The 22,245-nt window shown below is 47.6% G+C and overlaps 1 protein-coding gene across 2 annotated transcripts in view; it reads right to left on the reverse strand.

Moving 5' to 3' along the window:
- Positions 1 to 22,245, reverse strand: part of ZNF639 (zinc finger protein 639) — a 101,734-nt gene that overhangs the window by 41,661 nt on the left and 37,828 nt on the right. For both annotated transcript variants that reach the window (XM_069618690.1, XM_069618689.1), the window contains 2 exons: positions 13,036 to 13,104; positions 12,703 to 12,810 (listed from right to left, as the gene is read on the reverse strand). In XM_069618690.1, coding sequence (XP_069474791.1) covers positions 12,703 to 12,810; positions 13,036 to 13,093 — 166 coding nt within the window. In that variant the 5' untranslated portion in view covers positions 13,094 to 13,104. The remainder of the gene's footprint in view (positions 1 to 12,702; positions 12,811 to 13,035; positions 13,105 to 22,245) is intronic.

Consider the following 22,245-nt stretch of genomic DNA (forward strand, 5'->3'; position numbering starts at 1 on the left):
CCATTGTATTTCGGTGCTGGACTGCCCCTGGGCAGGACAAAGACTGATATGCAAATGGATATTTCCCATCTGTGAAAGGCACAGTGAGTAAAAGCAGTGGCTGCGAACTCTCAAGTGGTTAATAACCACTGAACAGGTTATCATGTCTGTTCTTGCGAGAGAGGGGCGCCCGCTACCTTTGTAAAACTATTTGTTAAGGAACCTGGGATTGGTAACCCTAGGTCTCCTGGGGGCAACCAGACGTGGTCTCCCTCTCACTGTGCTTAGAGAGGCATCAGCTTCACCTCACTGATGATCCCCAACAAGGGTGAAACACGTGTATGGGGTTGCTGGTGGCACTCTCGTTCAGATTGGAATTGCCATTGTATTTCGGTGCTGGACTGCCCCTGGGCAGGACAAAGACTGATATGCAAATGGATATTTCCCATCTGTGAAAGGCACAGTGAGTAAAAGCAGTGGCTGCGAACTCTCAAGTGGTTAATAACCACTGAACAGGTTATCATGTCTGTTCTTGCGAGAGAGGGGCGCCCGCTACCTTTGTAAAACTATTTGTTAAGGAACCTGGGATGGATTGCCTTTGCAGGTGCACTGCTACCAATGTTACAACTTTTTTTTTTTTAATACCCTTGGCGCTGATGAAATTCCAAGGGGGGCACTTTGAACTGATAGTGGGTATTTCCTACTTGGAAGCACAGCTATTTTCGATGTGCTGGAACCATTGAAATATGAAGGTATGCATATTTCATGCCCAATGTTGCCATGAAATCCACTCCCCGTTAAAGAGGGGAATTACTTCTTGGAGTGTGGCCATTCAAAGCTTTTGCGGTTTCATGTGTTGGCTGGATGCAGGTCTAACAGGGTGCATAGTTGAATCCTTTTTGGTACTAGGAAGTATACCGAATAGATGCCCGTGTTTACCCTGTGAGCTGGAACAGGCTCTACTGCGCCTTTTTGAAGGAGACACCGATTTCTTTCGGCAGGGTTTTTTGCTGATGTGGCGATATCCTTCGCTGTCTTTGTGGATGAGGTTGGGGTCGCTCTAGAAACTCGATTGAGTAACCCTTCGCTACTGTAGATGACGCCCACTGATCCGATGGGTTCCCCTCCCATTCGTGGGCGAATTCAGAAATACGGCCTCCTACTGGGTAGACATGTGAGGGAACTTTGACGGGAATGTCATTGCTTAGAGGCAGTGGCGCCTCTAGCAGTGGCAGCTCGATCCAACCACAAGCTCTTCGGGTCTCGGGAGGATAGCTCAGCGGCAACGGGCTCGCCTTGGAAGCAAGACAACACGGAACACTGGTTCAATCCCCGGGTCCGCGCTTAGAAACCTCTGGGTATTAAGCACGTTAGAAATAACATATCATATAGCCACTTTGAAAATTGAACTGATAATGAGTGGATTGGCTCCGATGGTTAAGCCAAGAAGAGGACTGGGCCCGAATGTATCCCGACTGAGGAGCATGGGAATTGTTGAATGTGAAAGAAACGGCGTGTGTTAACTACCCACCATTCCCCCCCCATTGTATATAGGGTTCATTGGATACCTGACCTAAAGTTGTTAGGGTCTCATGCTGTTCCTTTGCAATTTTAGGAGCGTCAACTGCTTTGCTGCAGAGAACTTCGGGCTCAATGGGCATTTAGCAAGGTAGCCTGAGTTTCTAGTATAAATGTCGCAAAAAATAAATAATGCAGCCAGCGTCGTCTGCGGCATGTAAATTGGTTTTGAGAATGCAGTTGGCAACCGGTTTGCCTCCAGATGCCGATTTCTGAATCTGGGATTTCAAAGGCCCAGGGACTGTATCAAGTCATTGGAGGACAGTGTTCCACAGGTCGAAGTATAACTTGCCAAATAGGTGATATTGTTTGCAATGCTAGTTTAGTACACTGCTGATGTAGGGTATACCGTTTTTTGCTTTCTTTCTCAGGGGCGCCCCTGCACATGCTAGCCGGGGTTGTACTTAAGAGGGATCTGTAGGGGCAGGCTTAAATGTTTTCGATTCTAGCGTTTACGGCTCTAGTTAAAGATGGAGTCGGGTAAAGAGGGCTGAATGAGTCTTTGTACCGAATGTGATAGATTGTATTAAACCTTTGTCACCTAAAACATTCATCACAAAATCTGTATCTTGTAGGTAATTATACTGCAGCTGGTTTTGTATAGGGGAATCAGCAATGGGCTGGTCCTGGTCTTCGCGTGATGGCAAGATGTAAACGTTTGGGTCATCAGAACACCGTTAGGCAAAGTTTGTATGCAGTACCCTCTGGGAACACTACAAACAACTTATACCAAAGGTTGGGTTTCTTCTACCTTTGGTCACAGCTTGTACTATACAGTTTTGGTAGTGCGTTAAGCAGCAGCCAGGCTCATCTCAAGAGGTGTCAATGTGAGCAGTAGGGATGTTTACACAGATTTACAGTGACAAGTATTCAAAAACACTTACACTCAAGGTTTCTAGAATAATGTATTTGTCATTTAGAATAAGCCTTCTTCAGAGGGGGGCAATATAATAGTAACACAAATACACTTCAATACTGTGCACTCTTAATTAAAAAATCAGTAAAGACCATTTTGGGATGTCCCACATACACAACCTACACCCCCAGGTGACTTCAATAGCTAGGGTGCTGGGGACATTAATATATTACTGTTTGCATTCAGAATACCGTTATAAACTGGTAAAAGGTTATTAGAACAACAAGAGACCACAAATATTCTTAGGCAGGCAAATACTTTTGGTTCCCTACAGCAGAGGGATTTAGTATTACAGGCTAGGCCAAAGTCAATGGGCAAAAGTCTTATATAGGATGAAGCACGATGAAGCACGATTGGTATTAGAAACGTCCTCTTTGAAGAAAAGAAGATTCAAATGTAGGGCCACAAGTTGATGTGAGTAGAGGATGCAAGCATATCTACATCAAGGATGCAAGTTCTCTCAGACTTTGTACAGTATCTTTGAATTGAAGAAAAAGTGCAGCAGATGACTTCTGTTCCTGTGCAGCTCTACAGATCTCACTGTTCCTGGGTCTCAGTCGTGGGGACAAGAGGGAGGACTTCTGGGGACTCCTGCACTGCAATGGGACGGTCACCACTCGCAACCGGCAATCTTCAAATCAGTGGCTATTTAGTGTTTCAGCTCCTTGCATCTACGGTAAATAGCAACACAGCGGTTTCTGCCTGTTGAGATGGACTTTCCTTGCTTCTGGGGTCCTGTGCTCTGTTGAGGGGGCGCAGGCTCGGTCAGTCCCGCTTCCTTGGAGTCCGGTGGATCTTCCTGAAGCTCTAGGCCAGCTTAAAAGCAACGCACACAATCTGGTGTTCCTCTCCCTGGCTATACGGTTTCCAGCAGCAACTCTGGAAATGCAAGCAGTTCCAAGATGGATGTCCAGGTTGCTTACTTTGGAGTGGATTGGTCCCACCAACTCAAAGGGAGAAGTCGTCCTTGCAGGGGCTTCGGTCGATACAAACACATTTGGAGTTTGAGCACAGCAGCAGGACTTCACCGGACAAACCAACGGTCCAGGAGTTGCAGCAGGCGTCCTCTTCAAGTTCTCTGCGGCTCCTTCATCCAGTGGTAGACTACCTTCCAAGCCAAAAGCCTCGCCTTTTATTCAGTGCTCTCCCATTCATTCCAGTCTAGCTGTCACTCACCCAGAAGGGTGGCTGTCCTTGCCGGACAGCCAGCCAGCCAATCACTACAGAGTGCATTTGGGTCTCCTAGGAGACCAAGCACAGGGAGTTTTGGGCAGCTCCCTCACTTCCTGCCTACCCCAGACAACCTGGAGCCAGAGGCGGGTTTCACTTGTGAATCCCGCCAAAGGTAAAGCGAACAATGGGACCAAACCTGGTTTGGTGTGCAGAGTAAATCTCAAGAAAGACCTTTCCACAAAGAAATGGCGAAAAAAAGACCAGTGCCATTTTGACAAAAATTACACCCTTTGGTGCTTTACTGCAGCTGCGAACGCAACCCGCAGTAAATGCACACCGCGGTAGTTAAAACAAAACTACTGCCACCAGCCATTCAGTGAGAAAAGGCTAACATAAAAATGTTTCATGAGAAGCTAGACAAAAAGGGATACTAGCCTAGGTAACCCCATCCAGAACCCTATTCTAAGATGGTGTGTGCTGGGTGTAGAAAGTTACTAATGTAAGTAAAGTAAATTTCACTTTACTGCTCTGGGAACCAGTGTATCCCAGAGAAGGTATTTAAACATTTGGGAAATCTGAAAGACTTCCCTGTGCCACTGCACTGAAGGTGCTGCGTGACAATGTAAAATATGATGCCTATGGAGTTCGTCAGGCTCCATAACCAAAAGAAACACAAAGCTCAGAAATCACATTAAAATACATGAGGGGGGGGGGGGAGGAGTCGGGATCTCCAGGTAAAACAAATGAAGTCCTCAAAATTCAGCAAAGTTGCTGAGGGTTTCTAAGGTGGAGGGAATTAGCACATTTCTGACAACTCTCCCTAACAAATACTGAGTAAGTTGGTCATCTTGCGAATATGGTTTAGGGGAGGATATTGTACTAGATACTGTAACATGATAATGTTTTAAACAAACCACACAATGTCATGCATTAATAAAAATAGTGTCAGGGGGGTTTATTGAGTGCAACCTTCCCACCCCCCTGTGGGTTGGTAAATTGGTCTGGGTGCAATCAACGAAGCATGACATTTTCATGGTTCATTCAAAACTGGTCTCTAGTTCACTGGCATGAGCTAGGGACATTTTGAAACTGAAAGGATCTGTGGGATCCTTTCCCTGGAAATTGTATAGTGTGTGCCTTTCGATGTGATGTTAAAGGGCATGTAAAGAGCAGCTCATTTTTAAAAGAGCAGGCTTTAGAACGGTCTTTGAAATGAGTATTAAATGCAGGTTTCGACATACCACGGACATGCATCAGTTTCGGCAGTTGTTTTTAAGCACGCAAAAGGAACACATTTGTAGTCATCCAGTAGGAGGGCCCAGAGGACACCACTTTCCTGAGAGACTGCGTGGCCATGTTTGTCAGCCGATGTCGACGTACGGCTAGGGGTTGTGTAGTTGGTGCGATGCGAATATGTGCCTTTGTCGCAGAGTGTTGTCTGCATCACAAGACCACCGGCCCGTTTATGGGGAGGCAGGGATTTGCACTAGGGATTCGGAAGAGCCCATGTGGTCTTCAGCTTTATTATGTGCTGCGTTGTTCGGACATCAATGGACACCTCAGCCTGTATGGCGTGGGCCTGTTTTCATTGCCATAATACATCTTCCTGACCTGTGTCAACCACAGAAATGTTTGCTTTTGCTAGTGGATTATATTTCCTTATACCCGAGTGGGAACCTTTTTCCACATGCACAGAATCTATTACTATGGAGAGTCTGACACCCATAAAGTGTCTTTTAAAAGTTATCCTCTTAGACAACTTTTTGGCAATAAGTGCCTATTGGTGCAAGGTTGCCCTAGGGGCTCCCCTTTTAACTTTCTCTGGCTAACCAACTACCGTTCCCAAGGGTAGAAAGGATTGGATCCCTTTTACATTGTATTAGGTAAGACCAGCACCTCCACCTTATGTGGAGTGATGGGGAGATGCTGAGCATCTCCTTTCTCATTTTAAATATAACATTTAAGGTACAAGGACAAACTTACCTTTAAAGGAATAGTTCACTCAAATGTTATCATCCGAAAAGATGGGCAATACATTTACAACAACAGGGTACATTTAACATAACAAAAAACAGTAACAGAAGCAAATTACAATCATCAATCAGTCACCCACCAAAAAACAGTATGTAGAGCAATTAGACAGAGGGGGAAGGGAAGAGGAGGGGGAGGGCTAGGTGGAAGAGGGAGGGAGGGTAGGAGGAGAGAAAGGAAGGGGGTGAGGATGGGTGGGGGAAAGTGTGGGAGAGGCTAAGGGGGGAAGAAGGAAAAGGGGGAGTGAGAGGAGGGGGTGTCATGGCGGGGAAAGGAGAAGGAGAGATTTAAGGGACGTGCGCAAAGAGGAAAAAGTAGGAGTAGAGCGGAAAGAGGTAAGGAGTTCCAGTGGAGGGGGGCCAGGATTTGAAGGAGCGGAAACGGGGAAGCAGCACAAGGGGAGGGAGGAACAGTGAGGAGGAAGTGGTCAGCGGAACGAAGGGGGTGAGAGGGAGTGTAGAAAGAGAGAAGGGAAGAGACATAAGGGGAAGCAAGATCGTGGAGAGATTTGAAGACCAGACAGAGGAAGTGAAATTTAAGGAGAGTGAAAGAGGAGCCAGCCAATGGAGGATAGGGAGCAGAGATGGAGTCTCGGGGGGAGAGGATACGGATGGCAGAGCGATAGATTGATTTGAGGGGGGGGGGGGAAGATGTGAAGTGGGAAGACCAAAAAGTAAGGAGGAGCAGTAGAAGAGGCGAGAAAAGATAAGGGAGGAGATTAAGAGTTTAGTAGCATGGAAAGTAAGGGAGGGGCGAACTTTGTGAATATTGTAGAGGTGGTAGCGACAGGCACGAGAGGTGAGTGAGATATGGTGAGAGAAGAGTCGAAATGAAAGGCTAGGTTACGAGCATGGGGGGAAAAAGTAAGATTAGAGGGAGGAAAATGAATGAAAGGGGGAGGAGAGGGAGGAGGAAGGGAGTTGGAAGGGAAGAAAACGACTCCAGTTTTGTCAGAGTTAAGGGAAAGAAAGCGAGAAGCCATCTAGTTTTTAATAGCAGTAAGACAGAAGGAAAGTTTAAGGTGGAGTTCAGAAGAGAAGGAAAGAAAGCGCTGCGTGTCCTCGGCATAGAAATGGTGAGATGCCAAAAGAGGAGATCACAGGGGCAAGGAGGGAGGTGTAGAGTGAGAATAGGAAAGGACCAAGCACCGAGCCTTGGGGAACTCTGTATTCAAGAGGGTGGGAGGGAGAGGAGTGGCCTCCCCAGGGAAAAAGTAAAAGAGCGGGAGGAGAGGTAAGAGGATAGCCAGTTGAGTACAGAGCCTTTGAAACCAAAGGAGAGAGTGTTGAGTAGAAGGGGGTGATCGACCGTGTCGAATGCAGCCGAGAGATTAAGAAGAATAAGGACAGAGGATTGCTTAGGAGTGTAGGGCAGAGAGGAGGGAGTTAAGGATGTAAGTGAGGGCAGTTTCAGGAGTGTGTTGGGGCAAAATCCAGATTGAGAGGGGGGGAAGGAGAGAGATTAGTGACAAAGGTTGAGAGCTGCGAGTAGGCAAGGCGCTCAAGAAATTTAGAGGGGAAAGGGAGAAGTGAGATAGGGCGGAAGTTAGAGGTGAGCAGGGGATCAGCACTTCCATTACACATGTTTAAAGAAAGTTCCTATGTAATGTTTTGAACAAACGAGGCTCAAAGCGTTTACATGGGAGCATCCATTGTGTCATTTCAGGCAGCCTCCTCAGCTCAAATTAAGCTCTGCACTGGCGGCACTAAAGCAGCAAAATCCCCATACTGGAAGCTTTTGCTTACTGCAGCCAGAGCAGAGCTGTACATGGAGGAGGCCGCCTTCACTTTCATTTTACGTTTTCAGTGCTCCCCAAGCACAGGGAAGCACAGAAAACGTAAATGTAAGGCAAAAAGCAAAGGCGTAGTAGCAATTTTAAATACAACGTTGTTGTATTTTCGATTGCTGTGGTTGGAAAACCGCGGAAATCATAAATACAACAACGTTAGATTTCTGACCGCTGCAGCTTTCGCTTTGAGTCTCCTGGGCTCCCCTGGGTCAGGGTAGCCCAGGAGACAAAGCTGAAGCCGCCGCAGTCAGAAATACAATGTTGTATTTGTAAATGCTGTGGATTTCTTTCCAAGTTAGAAAGCAAACCGCAGCATTTATTTTAGTGCTTTGATAAAAAGAATGAAATTTAAAGCACTTAATCTCTGCTCTCCGGCAACAATGAAGCAAAAGTCACCTGTTGGTTCTGTTTATTACAGCTGGCTGGCTTTTGCTTCATTGGTGGCGCAAGTGCAGAGATTAACAAGCGCAGGAGGCTCATCCATTTCACAAAATGGATGCCTCCTAGTGCTTGAATATGTGAATTTGAGCCTCATTTGCTCAAAAGAGTACATAAGAACTTTAAATATTTTTTATTTATTTATTTTTGATCATGGCCCATCTTTTGAGCCAATACAATTTTTTAGTTAACTATTCCTTTAATGGCTGGTGGCAGTGAACCTTTATTATTTTGGTGCAGCTTTACCTCAGGCTGTTTGCACAGCCCCGGTAAAGGTACCCATGGGTGTTAAATTTACCAAAATTACCCCCTCCCCCAACCCCCAGTCTTCTTTTTTCGCCATTTGAGCGTTTGTCCTTTCTTGTTCCTTCCCCCAACATCCAGGGTAGGAAATTCCTTTGTGTGATTTTTAATCTTTGGCAGGAGTCTTGTGGACTCCCCACCCAGGCTCCAGAGCATCTGAAGGCAGGAAGCGAAGGGAGGAGTCCAAAACTACACTGTCCTTTGTCTTCCTGCCTGAGTGTGAGAATCCAGTTCAACACTACCAATTGAAGGTGCTCCCCTTCGGCACAGTGTTGAGGAGCATCGAGGGACGTACCCACAAAACCTTCGTGTCGGAATACCCTCTCTGCACAATACCCTCTCTGCACAGATGCCAAAGATTTTAGGGCATCCTCAACCGCTTTGCCAAACAGAGAATTGGGTTCAATAGGTACGTTGAGTAACATGGCCTCCATTTGAAGTTTAAAACCAGATTGCCTAATCCAGGCATGATGCTTAATGAGCGTGCCTTCAGCTATGATCCAGCCTGTGTTGTCCACGGCATCCAGGTTTTTTTTAGGATTCAGTTGGCTACCAGTCTGCCTTTGGTTATAGTCTTTAGCAGCTGAGATTTTAGGTGCTCTGGAACGGTCTCAATTTGTAGTAGCAGATTATCCCACTTAGGACAACTGTAGCTAGCCAAAAGGGTAGTATTGTTGGCTATACCAGTCCGATAGGCAGCCAAGGAAGCCACTGCTGCCGAAAGTGTAGATCTTCTTACTTTATCTGGTGAAGCCTCTGGAGAGGCTAAAGGCATGCCTGCCATTTTCCTAGTTGTGGTACCCACCAGGGAGTCTGGTTTGAGCAGCCCCAAGATGTATAGAGGGTCAGTAGGGGTCGGTCTTAACACCTTCTCGATGCAGGGATTGACTGCTCGAGTAAGGTTTGACGGTAGGAGGGTTGAAGGAGTCTCTGAAAACATTGCAGGAGGGAGATGAATTGTGTTGCGGACTTCTTGTCTCCAAGAATGTCCTCCACAAAGTCCTGATCAACTTCGGCCTCCTGGGTGGCTATGTGGAAATGTTCTGCGGCCTTGAGAAGCACCTCATAGTATTGGAGCTGGTTGTCAACTAGGGAGTCAGCCACTGGTTGATCTTGATGGACTGGTGACCGGATGACAGACGTCAAAATACTGGTCTTGGTCACCCTGGTCCTGACCATACTGCTTGAGAACCAGGATCAAGTGAACCCGAGATGTCTACACAATATAAGTCCTTAGAGGAGAGGGGAGCAGAGGGGTAGCCTGGCTCTGGGTGGATGTGCTGGGCTGAAGACTGTCCAGCCGTGCCTTCTTGGCTGCAGGTTCATCCCTAGCTACCACTGTTTGAGATGGGGTCTGAAGGCTAAACAGTTCTGCAGGGTGGCGGTCCATAAAGTCTACAGAAGAGGACATCTTTCTCATGACCCTACCGAAACTCTGAGGTCCAATCATATGACCTTGGAAATACTGAAGTTGGAGTGTACTGTAAGGGTGTAGGCTCCTTGTGATACATGGACCCTGAAAGTGTGTCTGAGGGTGTACAGGTGTCCTTCGATTTAGAACAGCGACTATCTTTGCAAGCAGAGGGCTCAGACAGTAGCAGCGTCACATTTGTTGTGGATTTCTAAGTCTTGGATTTTAAAAGAGGCCCCGGGACGTGTTTGAGTTCTCATTTTCTAGGTAGTGGAAGGGGTCGTCTAAGCGCAATTCGACCCATGACTTTTGGTGCACAAAAGTGTGTCCGTTTTATGTGCGGTGCCAGAAACATACCTGTGGCTCTGTTTCAGAAGCCTGTGATCATGCGGCAAACGCAAGGGCCCATAGGACAGGAATGTTTGAGGACCTTTCCTTTGACACCGCGTGGCCATCAGCGGTCGATAGCGAGGTCGACCATGGGTTGTTTGCTTGGTGTGGCGTGAAGGGTGCGAGCTTGAGTCGCCGGGTGTAGTCTCCGTAACAGGACCGCCAGCCTGCTTAATGGAGTCGGGGGCTCGCACGCGAGAGTGTCGAATCCTGTTCGCCGTCTGCGTCACTTACCCCAAGGCTGCCATCACTGGAATCTCCCTCCACCTCAATGGAGGCCTCGGCCTGCTTGGTGCGGTCCAGCATTTTTTCTGCAGTCCTTTCACGTTTTAGGTCGAAAGAGCTTGCAAGATTTGCAGTTCTTTTTTGGGGCGATCCCGTGCGAGACAGTGGTTACACACCGTGTCTCTACCCAGGGGTCTATTCTATTACAGGACAGGCAAAACTTATATTTTCCACGATTAGTGGAAATGGCAGCACGGCAAAGAAATGTGGAGTTCGGGAGGGGGGAGATTGGGCATTCTCTAAAAGGAGAAAAAAAGGATGGCCTCCCCCACACTCCCTACTGTGATGGGCCGAGGCCTGTGTAGGCCGCGGTCAGTGTCCGTCAAATTGATTCTTCGGTCATCGATGACTGCTCCTTCTGTCGAACTCCGCTGCAGAATATCTTGCGGCGGCCATGGTTGGTTAGCGAAATAGTAAGAATGTCAATGATGATCTTTTTCTAATCAAAAGGCATCAGCCTGAAGAACTCTGCAAACCAGCGTCCGACTACGACGGCGGATAAAAACAATCCAAGGGACCTTAAGGCGTGAAGGGCTATGGGTACAATGGACATCACACTAGGGATAGTATTATTGGCATGCCCAGTCAGCGCCCCTTTGAGTTTCAAAAACAAATCATGTAATACTCTGCAACTACCACTAGATGTCAGCCTATGCACAGCATGTGATCTAAGCAGAACCACAAGCCTAATTATTTAGGGCTACTACCAGTCGTTTCCACAGAGGAAAAGTAAGTCTGCACTGCGCACAGCTAAAGCCGCTGGACAGGATTGAACCATGTACAGAACAAGTCGAGCACAAAGCCTTGACATCGGTTTTCGGGAGCGGGGGTGCTCTATTCCCCTAAAATTATAGCTGCATCTCCCTTGGTGCTTTGCAGCAGGCCTTTCATAAATGAAAGCTTCCATATTTCGTTGTTTGATCCGAGGTAACCGTGGTAAATTGTGGAAATGCCATTTTTAGGAGGCTTTTTCACATACATGGGTTATAACTCTGGATAACCGCAGATATAATAGAAAACTGGATCGGGAATGCAAGTGCGTCACACAAAAAAAACGAGTGTTGGGGAATGGGAGCGGGCTAGAGAGGTAAAATGCACTAGAGGGGAGGGGTGAGCATGACAAGGAGGGGAGCACTTAGGAGGTGGGGGTAATGGTGTGGCCGAAGGATATGGCTACTGGGTTACTTTAAGGAACCAAATGCTGCGTGTGGCTACGGTCATAGGTCCTGGATAGTGGACCCATTTAGGAAACCTATGGGAATAATATGTAGAGTGGCCACGACTAAAGGCACAAATTTAACGCAACGAAATCCTTAAAATTCAGCAGAAGTGAGAACCACTTAAACTCAGCATGTTCTTGTTGCAAAGCCCCTGAGCACATACATATTGGAAGAGAAGGGATTCACAATGACATACAAAATGGTATTATGAGGGACAGCAATGGGAACGCAGCAAGTTAAGCTGGCAATTTCCCACATCCACTGAATGAAATACATCTCTCGATCCATCGTCCAATTCTGAAATTGGGTTTAAGCAGGGCACAGTATGACCAAAACTAATCAACATCCGATTACAGGGATCGGAATTAGGATTTGATAAGCAGGAGCAAACAGCAGCTCCTGGGTCCCCAGCATTAAACAGTGACCGCGAACTACCACTGGGGAAGCTGGAGCTAGTAAATAGTCCAAACGGCTAACTTCCACATAAGATGCACACATATCACGGTCCATAATGTATGACGCATTATACTTTAAATGTTGTATATACGTCCTAATGTATGTTTATAGATTGTCCCAAACATACAGAGTAAAATTCACATAGGTGCGTTTTGTTCTGCATCAGGTGGCATGGGGAGACAAAAGTAGCTGCTGGTGACTGTTGGTGTTAAGCTAGCCAGGCTCTTCTAGGACACAAAAGCAGGAGCTAAACAGATCCAGGTCCCATTAATTTAAAACCCTGTAATTACTGCTGCCACGCACTATTAAAAACGTGCATTTTGAGATTCTGTGCAAACTCAATGGGAGATGCTGTAATCCAAGTGGAGAATTTTCCAGTGCAAATAAAACCAAGCACAATTTTTAAGAGTAGTAACAGTGAATTACATGTCAGTTTGCCATCATGTTTTATATGCATTATTGAAGGCAGACCATATGGAAGACGACTTGATGTCAGCAAGGGCTCAAACATCTCTACACAGCACTGCTCTCTTAACCGGGTGCCTTTGTTACTTTAGCTGGCACAATTTCCTCTTGAAGCCAGCACAAACACCATGAGCTTAATAATTAGAAAGGAATGAAAAAGCATCCAAATTGGGTCGATAAAAGTAAGCAATGTTACATACTTTTTTTTTTTTAAAACTCACTGTTACACTATCCGATTAATCGGTCTGTATGCCATAAAACCCCTTACCGTCACTTTCAGAAGCTTTCGGATCATTTTGCATTGAAGAGCAGACGCTGTAACAATGGTCAAAGAATATACCATTGTTCTCTATATGTCTATTAATGGCCGAAGAGCCTAAAAAAAAAATATAAGATATACATATAAAATGGCCATTAAACACCATACATTTTTGATAACACAAGTAGCAAATCTCAGATGAAACACGTTTACTTATTCATAAGATAGCAAGCTGAGGCATCTAGCCTGTATTAATATGCCACCTGAGGCTAAACTAGGCAGAACGGATCACTGTATGAAATCTTAATTATTCAAGACTCCACAAATGTAACATACACCGACCTGAATAACGGGATGGATAGGAAGTCTTCCTTTTCCTCTTTTTAGGATGTTCACTCATGTCTTCCCAGCCTAATAGAACAAATGGACAACATGAGTCTGGGTTCAGTAAAATGTAGCAATCGTTTAACTTATATCTTGCATATTCTTTCAAGGAAAGATCAATACCCCCCAATACGTTATTTGATTAGCTTCGGGTAGGCAACAGATTATGCTTGGTTGCGTTATTCGTCTTCTATACTGCATGCATTGGCACGAGTGGGGTTGAAGGTCCAAGCCTTGTCCATGTAGAGGCGAATTGTACTCAGCCGGACCCTATTCTGCAGTGAGACGAGAAAACCCGGGTTGGTGGGGGGCGGGAGGGGAATAAACTGCACACTAATATTTGATCAGCAACACTGCTCAAAGGCCAAACCCAGCCCATGCCACCCCATCAGTAGAATAGAGAAATTCCACAAGCGAGATAATGGATGACCAACAGCAGCATGACGGATATAAAAAGAGGCAATGATGGCAGACTTCTTAAAGGATGAATTATTTCAAATAAGCCCAATGAAACAAAGACTAAGATCGTTCCAGGTTTTTGCACGAGTCTGGAGGACATTCCAGAAGTAAGGTTGCACACAAATAATGAAATGACAAGCAAAAGGCATTGTATATGAGAGCCTACATAGAACTCTGCCACGGGCAAAGACACCGATTCCCCCATTGCCCCCCCCCCCCATCATCTCTAGACACTCGCAAACTTTAGAGTTGCTCCAACCCACTATCTCCTCCCACCTCGCTACACTTCCTGACAGTAACAACCCTGAAACCATCCTTGCCGCTTGCAACACTTTGCTACTCCATACCCTTGAAGCCCCAATCAAAACTACACCCCAAAAGAAACCTTACTCACAATTGGTTTACTAAAGAAGGTATCCCTTACGCAAACACAAACCGGCCCAACACCACCTCTGGAAGAAGGATCCCTCCATCACTTTCAAAGAAACGTTCTTATCCGCGGCAAAAACCTACAATGCAGTTATCTTTACCACCACATCCTGCATATACAACTTTAAAATGAAGGCAGCCAGCTCTAACACCAAGGAACTCTTTAAAATCTTCAAATAACTCTAATCACCTGCATCTCCAGTTGCAAGCTTCCCAAAGGACAAAACGTGGTGCACCACTGTCCAAGCGGCCCCAACCAGCAAAACTACAATGCTGAGAAACAAGACTGCCCTTAAGAAAACATTGCTTTTTGCAAAAGATGCATCACCCATTCTCCCTGAAAAACTCATCCTCCTCCCCTACACAACCCATCACCCCTCCTCCCGCTCCCTTTCAACTGCCACCAAGTTGCTCCACTGGACAGCCTCCATCATTCAAAACCTAAAAGCTCAAACTGCAAGGGTGACCTCTGCCCCTCCCACCATCCTCAAAATGTGCGCATAACCTTTGCCTCCCAACATCTCCAAATTCATAAAATGCCTGTTTGACGCAAGCTATGTCCCCCTAGTTCTCAAGGAAGCCTGAATCACCCCACTACTCAAGAAACCCTCCCGTCCCCACCATCTACAGCCCCATCACCACAGTCCTGTATCACCTCAAAATTCTAGACCGCACTGCATACATTCAACTTCAAGCTTGCATGGAAAAAATGCAGTCTCCTCGGCTCTCGCCAATCTGGCTTCAGTCCCAGGCACAATATGGAGGCTGACCTAGACCTCAAGATTCAGCTTGATGCTATTCTGGACGCCGGAAAACTCGCCATCCTCCGCTTCCTCGACCTCTCTGGTCCCTTTGATCTGGCCGACCACGACATCTTGTCCCAGCACATTTCCACTAAATGTAACATCTCCACAGAAAAGCTACCAACTGGATCAATTCATTCCTCAGTGAGCGATCCTCAAGGGTCTTCTCCGGCTCAGATGCCGCTGGGCCTCAGCCCTTGGGGTGTTCCACAAGGGTCCTGCATTTCACCCACTCTGTACAATATGTACACAAAACCTCCGTTTGGCCCACTTACCATCTTGGGATCCCCTACAAAAACTTTGCAGATGACAGTCTTGCCAAAACTCATTGGGAACCATCCCATTGACTCCAACATGAACCACATCAACATCATCTTTCAGGCCTGGATGGCAGAACACCATCTTTGCCTGAAAGACTTTAAAAACGTAGCTTCTCATTGTAGGATCACCTCACAGACTCGACCTGGACCAGACTTTCACCTCATTCTCTATAAATGGCAACCCCACCACTGTTTCGACTCGTGTGAAAACCCTGGGCGTATACTATGCACAAACATTTAAAGGCTTTTGTTTTCTCTGCAGCTTACACCATCAAGCTCAAACTCAGTAGAACATTTCTGCCCACTGTTCGCTGCGTTACCCCTGCCAGAGCCATTCAATGGCAGAAAATTAGACTAGTCTAACACCATTCTCTAAGGTACCATAAAAAAATATATATTACACACACACACACACAAAATAATGCCCTTCGAGCTGTTTGGGGCTTAAAACGCTCAAATCACATCATTTGCCAGACAGGAAGCACACTGGCTGCCAATCAAAGCCTGCATCAAATTGAAGATCCTTTCTTTAACTCACAGGTGCATCCACAACGTTGCACCAGCCTTCCTCAACCAACATCTCTTAAAGATAAGACCCCCTCAAAGCCTGTGCTCCTCTGCCACACTGGCCCTAGACATTCCACGATTCACCAGGAAAAGAGCAGGGGGAGCCACTTTCACTGTCAATCGCCCCCCCACCCTTTGCAATGTCCGACCCCACCACATCCAATTAGAACCGTCCTATCCCAATCTTCAGAAAGACTTAAGACGTTGCTCTACGACAAAGACTAGCCCATTATGAGTGACCACTGTATCCATCTTCTCTTCGGCCTGTTTTTGTACTTACTTTTCTGTGCCTGCCTATCTCCTTTTACCAAGTTATCAGCGCTGTGATACTTGGGCACGGTCAATAAATGCAATAATGATGACATGCCTGCTTCTCAAACTATGTGTTCCTTACCCAGAGAGTATTTTATCATCAACAGCCCCCCCCCCCCCAAAACAAAGATGAGAGAAAGAAATCAAAACCAACACACGTTGGTAAACAAGCCTGAGCAACGAAACACACCCAGAGAAGGAGAACAGGGAGATTTCAAAAGGTCGTACATGGGATGAGGTGAATTTGGTAGCATACATCTGGAATATAAAAACAGCAAAACATCTGTTTTTAGCTTGCTGGAGCTCAAACCACTGCCCTCAGACTTCGATTTCCAAGGCTTATCCTCTCTTGTCCACCATCTTAACATACTCTTTACTCTCCTTTGTTATCATACACTTTTACATCCTCATTTTAAAAAGCCACCATCCTTCCTATTCTCATGTACTTCTTGACCCCTTCCAACTACAGGCATCTCATTTCTCCCTTTTCTTTCCTAGCTCCTCCAGCGTATTATTCTCAAGTATTTGTTCCCCTTAACAATTCCTCTCTATCAATGTGGCTTCTGCCAGTTCACTCTATGGAGACTGCTCTTTCGGTCTGTGATGCACTTCTTCCTGCATGCTATGCAATCTTTCCCCTCCTTGACTGATCTACAGGCTTTGATATGGTATATCATTCTCATCTTCTTCACTCTGTCTCATCTTGGTTTCAGGGGTTTGGTAATTCATTGGTTGGGTTCCTACTCGACCAAGGTACCTACTCCGTCTCTTGGGTTGGCCACTCCTCATCAGTACTTCCACTACAATTCGATGTGCTCAGGGTTCAGTGCTGGGTCCTTAGCTCATCTTTTGGTCTCTCCACTTTTATGCGGAGGATTCGCAGCTCCCCTTCTATCCACTCACCATTTACTTGTGTCAGCCATCCTATCTTGTATACCCGACCACCATCTTCACCTCAATCATTCTAAAACAGGTTTGAGCTCCCCATTCCTCCGCTTCCACCCATTTATTATTCCCTTAGTTTCTCTCAAATGCTCCTTCTGTCTGGAATCGTTGCGTAATCTTCAATGTTTTCTCCCCATCATTACTACTATTGCTCAGTCCTGTCGATTTCACTTTTCAATATTTGAAAAGCACACCCCTTCCTTTCCTGCTGTTAAAAGCCTAGTTTCTCCTGTTAACTTTTCTCACCCATTTTATTGCTCCAGTCTACTACTTGGTCTATCCGCTACTCATCTAGATCAGATTTGCTCCATCTTCAATTCCTCTATACGCTCATTCTTTTCTCTCTTCTCATGACTTTCTTCTTCCCCAATATCAATACGTTGATTCTCGTTAAATCACGCTTGCTCTTCAATTTCCTCTGTCAGGTATTAAAGTGCCTGCATGGCATGGTTCCTCCCTACCAGTCTGACCTCATCCCTTACTATTCTTGCTCTTTCAGTCCCTTCATCTTTCTGTAACCAGTCTTCCCTGTGCTCAATCTTACTTCCACTCTTTCCCTAGTATTGCCCCCAGGCTCTGGAACGCACTCCATCTTTGTTTGCCCTACCTTCATTTTCATACTCTAAAGACCACCTGTTGTCCCAATGATCTATGTGCGCTACGGACTCACTTGATTTGAACCCTTGTTCTGTAACTTTTGCAAAGCGCTTTGGCATATATAGAACTAAAAAAAAAAAAAAAAAAAAAAAACATACAAATTCATGATGAAAGATTAGGTCAGCTGCAGGAAAAGGATTCTAGACTGACCCTAGGCTCTTGTTAAGAAGGATTTCTGAACTCTGGCCAGGAGGGGCAGAGGCTCAGAAGGCCAACCTAGTTTCTTGGAACAGGGTAACCTCTGGACAAGCCAGACCAATCAGGGTAGCTATGGCAGGCGGTCAAAACCAAGTCTCAGGAGGGGTGAGGGTGACTGAAGGACCTCAATGAGCACACCGAGCAAGGACATGTACAAATTACTTCAGACAGGTGTTATATTAACGCACGCGGTTGTTCCAACAGGGGTCTCTAACAGCTCGGGAAGGTGGATAAGGTGATGAAGAATAAGTTCCCACTATTCAAGAAGGACCTCCACTTGAGGCAGTTCGGGATTAAGTCGCTATTTTGCAATAGCAGAGGACAGGAGAGGGGCCCCCCAGAGGCCACTCATGCATAAAGTTGGGCTCTGGCACTAGGGGCCACCGGTTGAGGTAAAGATTACTCACCGGTCCCTGAGGCAAGGAGACCCAAATTCGGTTGCAGGTTCGATGGCGGCAAAAAGGATGTCTCGGCACCTTTTAGTTCCAGAGATCTAGCGATGACTCCCAAACGGGACAGTGGCGATTTCTCCGCTCCAGGTCGCCCCAGTTTCACTGCAGCAGGCTTCAGGGGCAAGAGGGTAACAAATGCAGCTGACTTGTAAAGGAAGTTGCCCAGGGACACTTCAGAGAAAGCTTACTTGCAGGTTTTGGTGAAGGTGCCGAGAATAGTTGGTCCCACTATTCCAAAGGGTCGAAGCGTCTTCACAGACCTTCTAGGACGACCAGATGCAGAGGGGTCCCACGGGACGACAGCGGGCTCAGGGTGCCAAACCTTCCAGCGGGTCACCAGAGGTACTTCGACTCAGCTTCGTAGTTCCAGGATACTTGGATCCTATCCTTTGTCATTGAGAACTCAGGAGATCGACCTGGCAGTGGTGTTTCTAGCCTCCTTTTATCCAAAGTTCCCTTTGCGCCAAAATGGAAAGGACCCAATGGGAGATATGCTCACAAACACTCACTCCATACGTGGTCTCAGGCATTCAGGACACTCCAGACTCTCTGGCACCCAGGATGTGTATTGGGACTAGACATCCCAGCCCACATCCTGGAGGCGCACACACAAGGCATGCAGAAGCCCACAAAAGCATTGGGATTCGCCGGAAAATGCATGGCCAAATAAGGACTGGCCCGGGTCGACTCGACCTGGGGAAGGTGAAGGGGCAAGATGGCCAAAGGACAGGACAAAGAACCTCGTGGCATGGCCATTTTGGAGCCAGGCCACCTATTCGTGCCAAACGCGGTTAACCTGGCAGGAAAGGGTTAAAAATAATGCAAAACGATTGCTGCCACGAGTCTAGTCCATGACACATCTGCACAGTTCATAAAAAGTCCAGCGAGAGTATCTAGGTCCTTTGGAAATGACTATACACCCAAGTGTGCTGTATGGTAGGATACATTGCACACTTGCTACATGTTGCACAAAAGTTGCAACATGAGAATAGGACTAAGGGAAACAAAGTCTCCCAGTACTGACTGTCTTAAGGGCATGTCAGTTTCCCCATGAAAAAGTGAGCGAAATCCCAGAGGAGTACAGCTGAAGGCTGTGCTTCTCTGGCTCAGTCAGTGGTGTCTAAACAGCAGCAAAAAGGTTTGGGGATTGACACATGGAGGGAAAAACTACATGCACATATGAAATCTTTCCTAACAGTCTCAATTGACAAACATAAGTGCCAGAAAAGGAGAACGTCATGCAATTGAAGGTTTAAACACCATTACCTAAATGAGTCTCATATGTAACCTCACTACTGCAGGTAAAAAAAAAAAAAAAAAAAAAACACAAATGGAACAGAATGTTGAGAAGCGCAAGACTACATGAATGAGCAGCTGAAGTTCGGTATGGTATGATGCCAAACACCAGTCCTGGCAGGAAGTGACAAATGAAGATGAGTCCAAGCAATACTATAGCCCTGGAGGAAAGCATGGAAGTTTTAAAACGGCAGTGTGGACAACCGTACAACCGGCCGGAGTGTGGAGAGGGATCACCGGGCTTCCCCCGCTGGAGGAGGGGTGCGGGGTGCCGTTCACTCAAGGGCACACGGAAGCAATGAGGCTGCAGGGCAACCCGGGCCCCAACTTCACCCACAGCCCCAATTACGATAAGGAGCGGGCTAGCGAATAGGGCTGACGTGGCAGCTTGATGGGAACGGGACCGCCAGAGCGGAACTGGTTAAGCTGCCCCCACCCCACCCCCCCCAACCCCCATGTAAGGATGAAGGCAACGAGCTGCGGCACACGGGTACCTGCGGCGTAGAGGCAAGGAGGTGCGCTTGGACATCAATGAACATTCCGGTACCCAGAAGCACCAATCACGCCCCGCCAGCATTCCCCAGACTTATTAACGCGGCGGAGGTGTGGACGGCATCCCCTAACCTCGACCAGGTGGCGAGGAAATGGTGAGAGTGCGGTGACAGCTGCTCCCCAATCCAGAGGGAAGCTGCGTCCAGGAGTGGACGGGGTCGCAGCGGAGGCAGCTTTGACCGCCAATGTTTTATATGCTGCCCTCTACGTACTCTATGGGTTAACGTCCGGTACAGATCCGATGTTTGGGTGCATGCTGCCGATGCAGTAGGCACCATCTCGGAACCCGGCTTGACGGCATTGTTGGAGCTGGTGGCCGAGGACTGAAACACTGTTGATAGACAGTAGCAGCCTTTCCAACCCCTCCCCCCCAGGACTGGAGGGCAGCCAGTCCCTTTCCCACAACGTGGCAGCGGTTGGGTCTGCACAGTGCAAAATAGAGGACCCGACATCGGGCGCCCCTCTATGCGGGAGAATTGTGACCACAGATCACGAGCCTCCAAGTGACTCCTGAGGCAGCATATGGTGAGAGAATCCGGGACGGGAGTCAGCAAAACTTCAGCTGTACTGCCGCAGGGCAAGAAGTGCGAGGTTGGCCCCCAGCACAGCGGGTGCCGGCGGGGCGGTCCTCCAACAAACCTGGACAACCACCTATGCACTCTGAACGACCGTGGGCCACCCCAATTGCTGGCCACTACCATCAGCCTCACCCACCACGCAGAAGAACGACAGGTGCCCTTCCCCTTCTAAGTGGGAGGACGACGGCAGCAGGCTACTGCAGCACAGAGGATCCAGCAGTAGACAAGGGGAGAGGCACTGGGAAGAAGTCAATCAGGTCCACAAGGCTGCAACAGAACTCGGGGGCGGGGCAGAGGAGAGACAAAGGGGAGCGCAGTCCTCCCCCATTGAAGCCACGGACTTGCACCACGTTTTAGGCCCCGACTCCTCCTGAACTCTTGATCAGCCACATAATCACACTGCAGCAAAGCCACACAGAACAGGCCAAAGGAGCATCTCGCGACAGACCCCGGAACCTCTGGTACCTACGACACCATACTATTTCCTCATCAGAAACGGAAAGAATTTGGGTCGGCACGGGAGCAAAGCCCATCTACCTCCTGGAGATACGCTGAACCGAAAGAAGAACTTTGAGCGCAACAGGCCCTGGTCCCTAACCCACATCGGAGGCCAGGAGAGTCTCCCCTCCCCCCCTTCCTCTGCCTAACTGCTGGCGCTCTGGGCGGATCCGCCGAGCGCTAGCGGACAGTGGGGGTTCCGTGGGGGTGAACTTCAGCGGCAACGCAACACCATGGACAATAGGTAAGACGCGCTCTGCGAGTGTTTGGCTGCGTTTTGGCAGCCGTTGCGGTGCAGCCACACATCCACATAAAATCACCAAAACTGTGCCTCTAATCCAGTGCCGGCACTCCGAATCTCAGACCCACAGCAGTTGGAACTGGGTCAGACAGGCCGATTGCTCCTAATAGAGCAGTCGTCACTTGGCGCAGATGCCCAGAAATACCTGCAAGACCCTTCTACCCACGCGACCAGCAGGAAATTGGCAGCAACAGCACAATCCGACCCTGGGGAGTGTTCCAGTGCGAGGGCTCCCCCACCTCCGTTGTCTACCGTGCGAGCGGTCTGTACGCACGGACGGAGGGAAGCTCCCTATAAAGGATTGTGGTCTATACATGAGGTGGGTGAGCTGGGTCAAATACACGCTCTGATACCTTCACAGGCTTAGTATTGTGATAAACCTGGAACCCTGCCACGTAACAGACACGCACAGTAAGTTGACGTACGGTAGGCACGGGTCATAATACTCCTCCGAAGCCACCACAAGATCCGTAAACAAACGCAACCTCAAGGCACTCCAACGATCCAGAGAAGGCAACAAAAGACCACAAGTACAACCAAGAAGCACGTTACAGACCTATGAGCTCTAAGCAGTGAAGGAAGCATACACTCTGGTCAAGGAGTCATCTTCTCGGCTTCAGAGTAGCGTAGTCTGCTCCCAAAGGAGCAGCTCTGATGCCAGGGGTTAGGGGAAGGACTGGTCAGTCAAAACCAAGAACCCAGGCCAAAACTCAAGTGGGCCAAATTGAAAAGTGCTGGGGTCAGAGTCGACGAGCAGAGTTATTGACCCCCCCCCCACCGGTGGGACAACCTACCAATACA

The sequence above is a fragment of the Ambystoma mexicanum genome, chromosome 10, assembly GCF_040938575.1.
Source record: "Ambystoma mexicanum isolate Mex_15411 chromosome 10, UKY_AmexF1_1, whole genome shotgun sequence".
NCBI lineage: Eukaryota > Metazoa > Chordata > Amphibia > Caudata > Ambystomatidae > Ambystoma > Ambystoma mexicanum.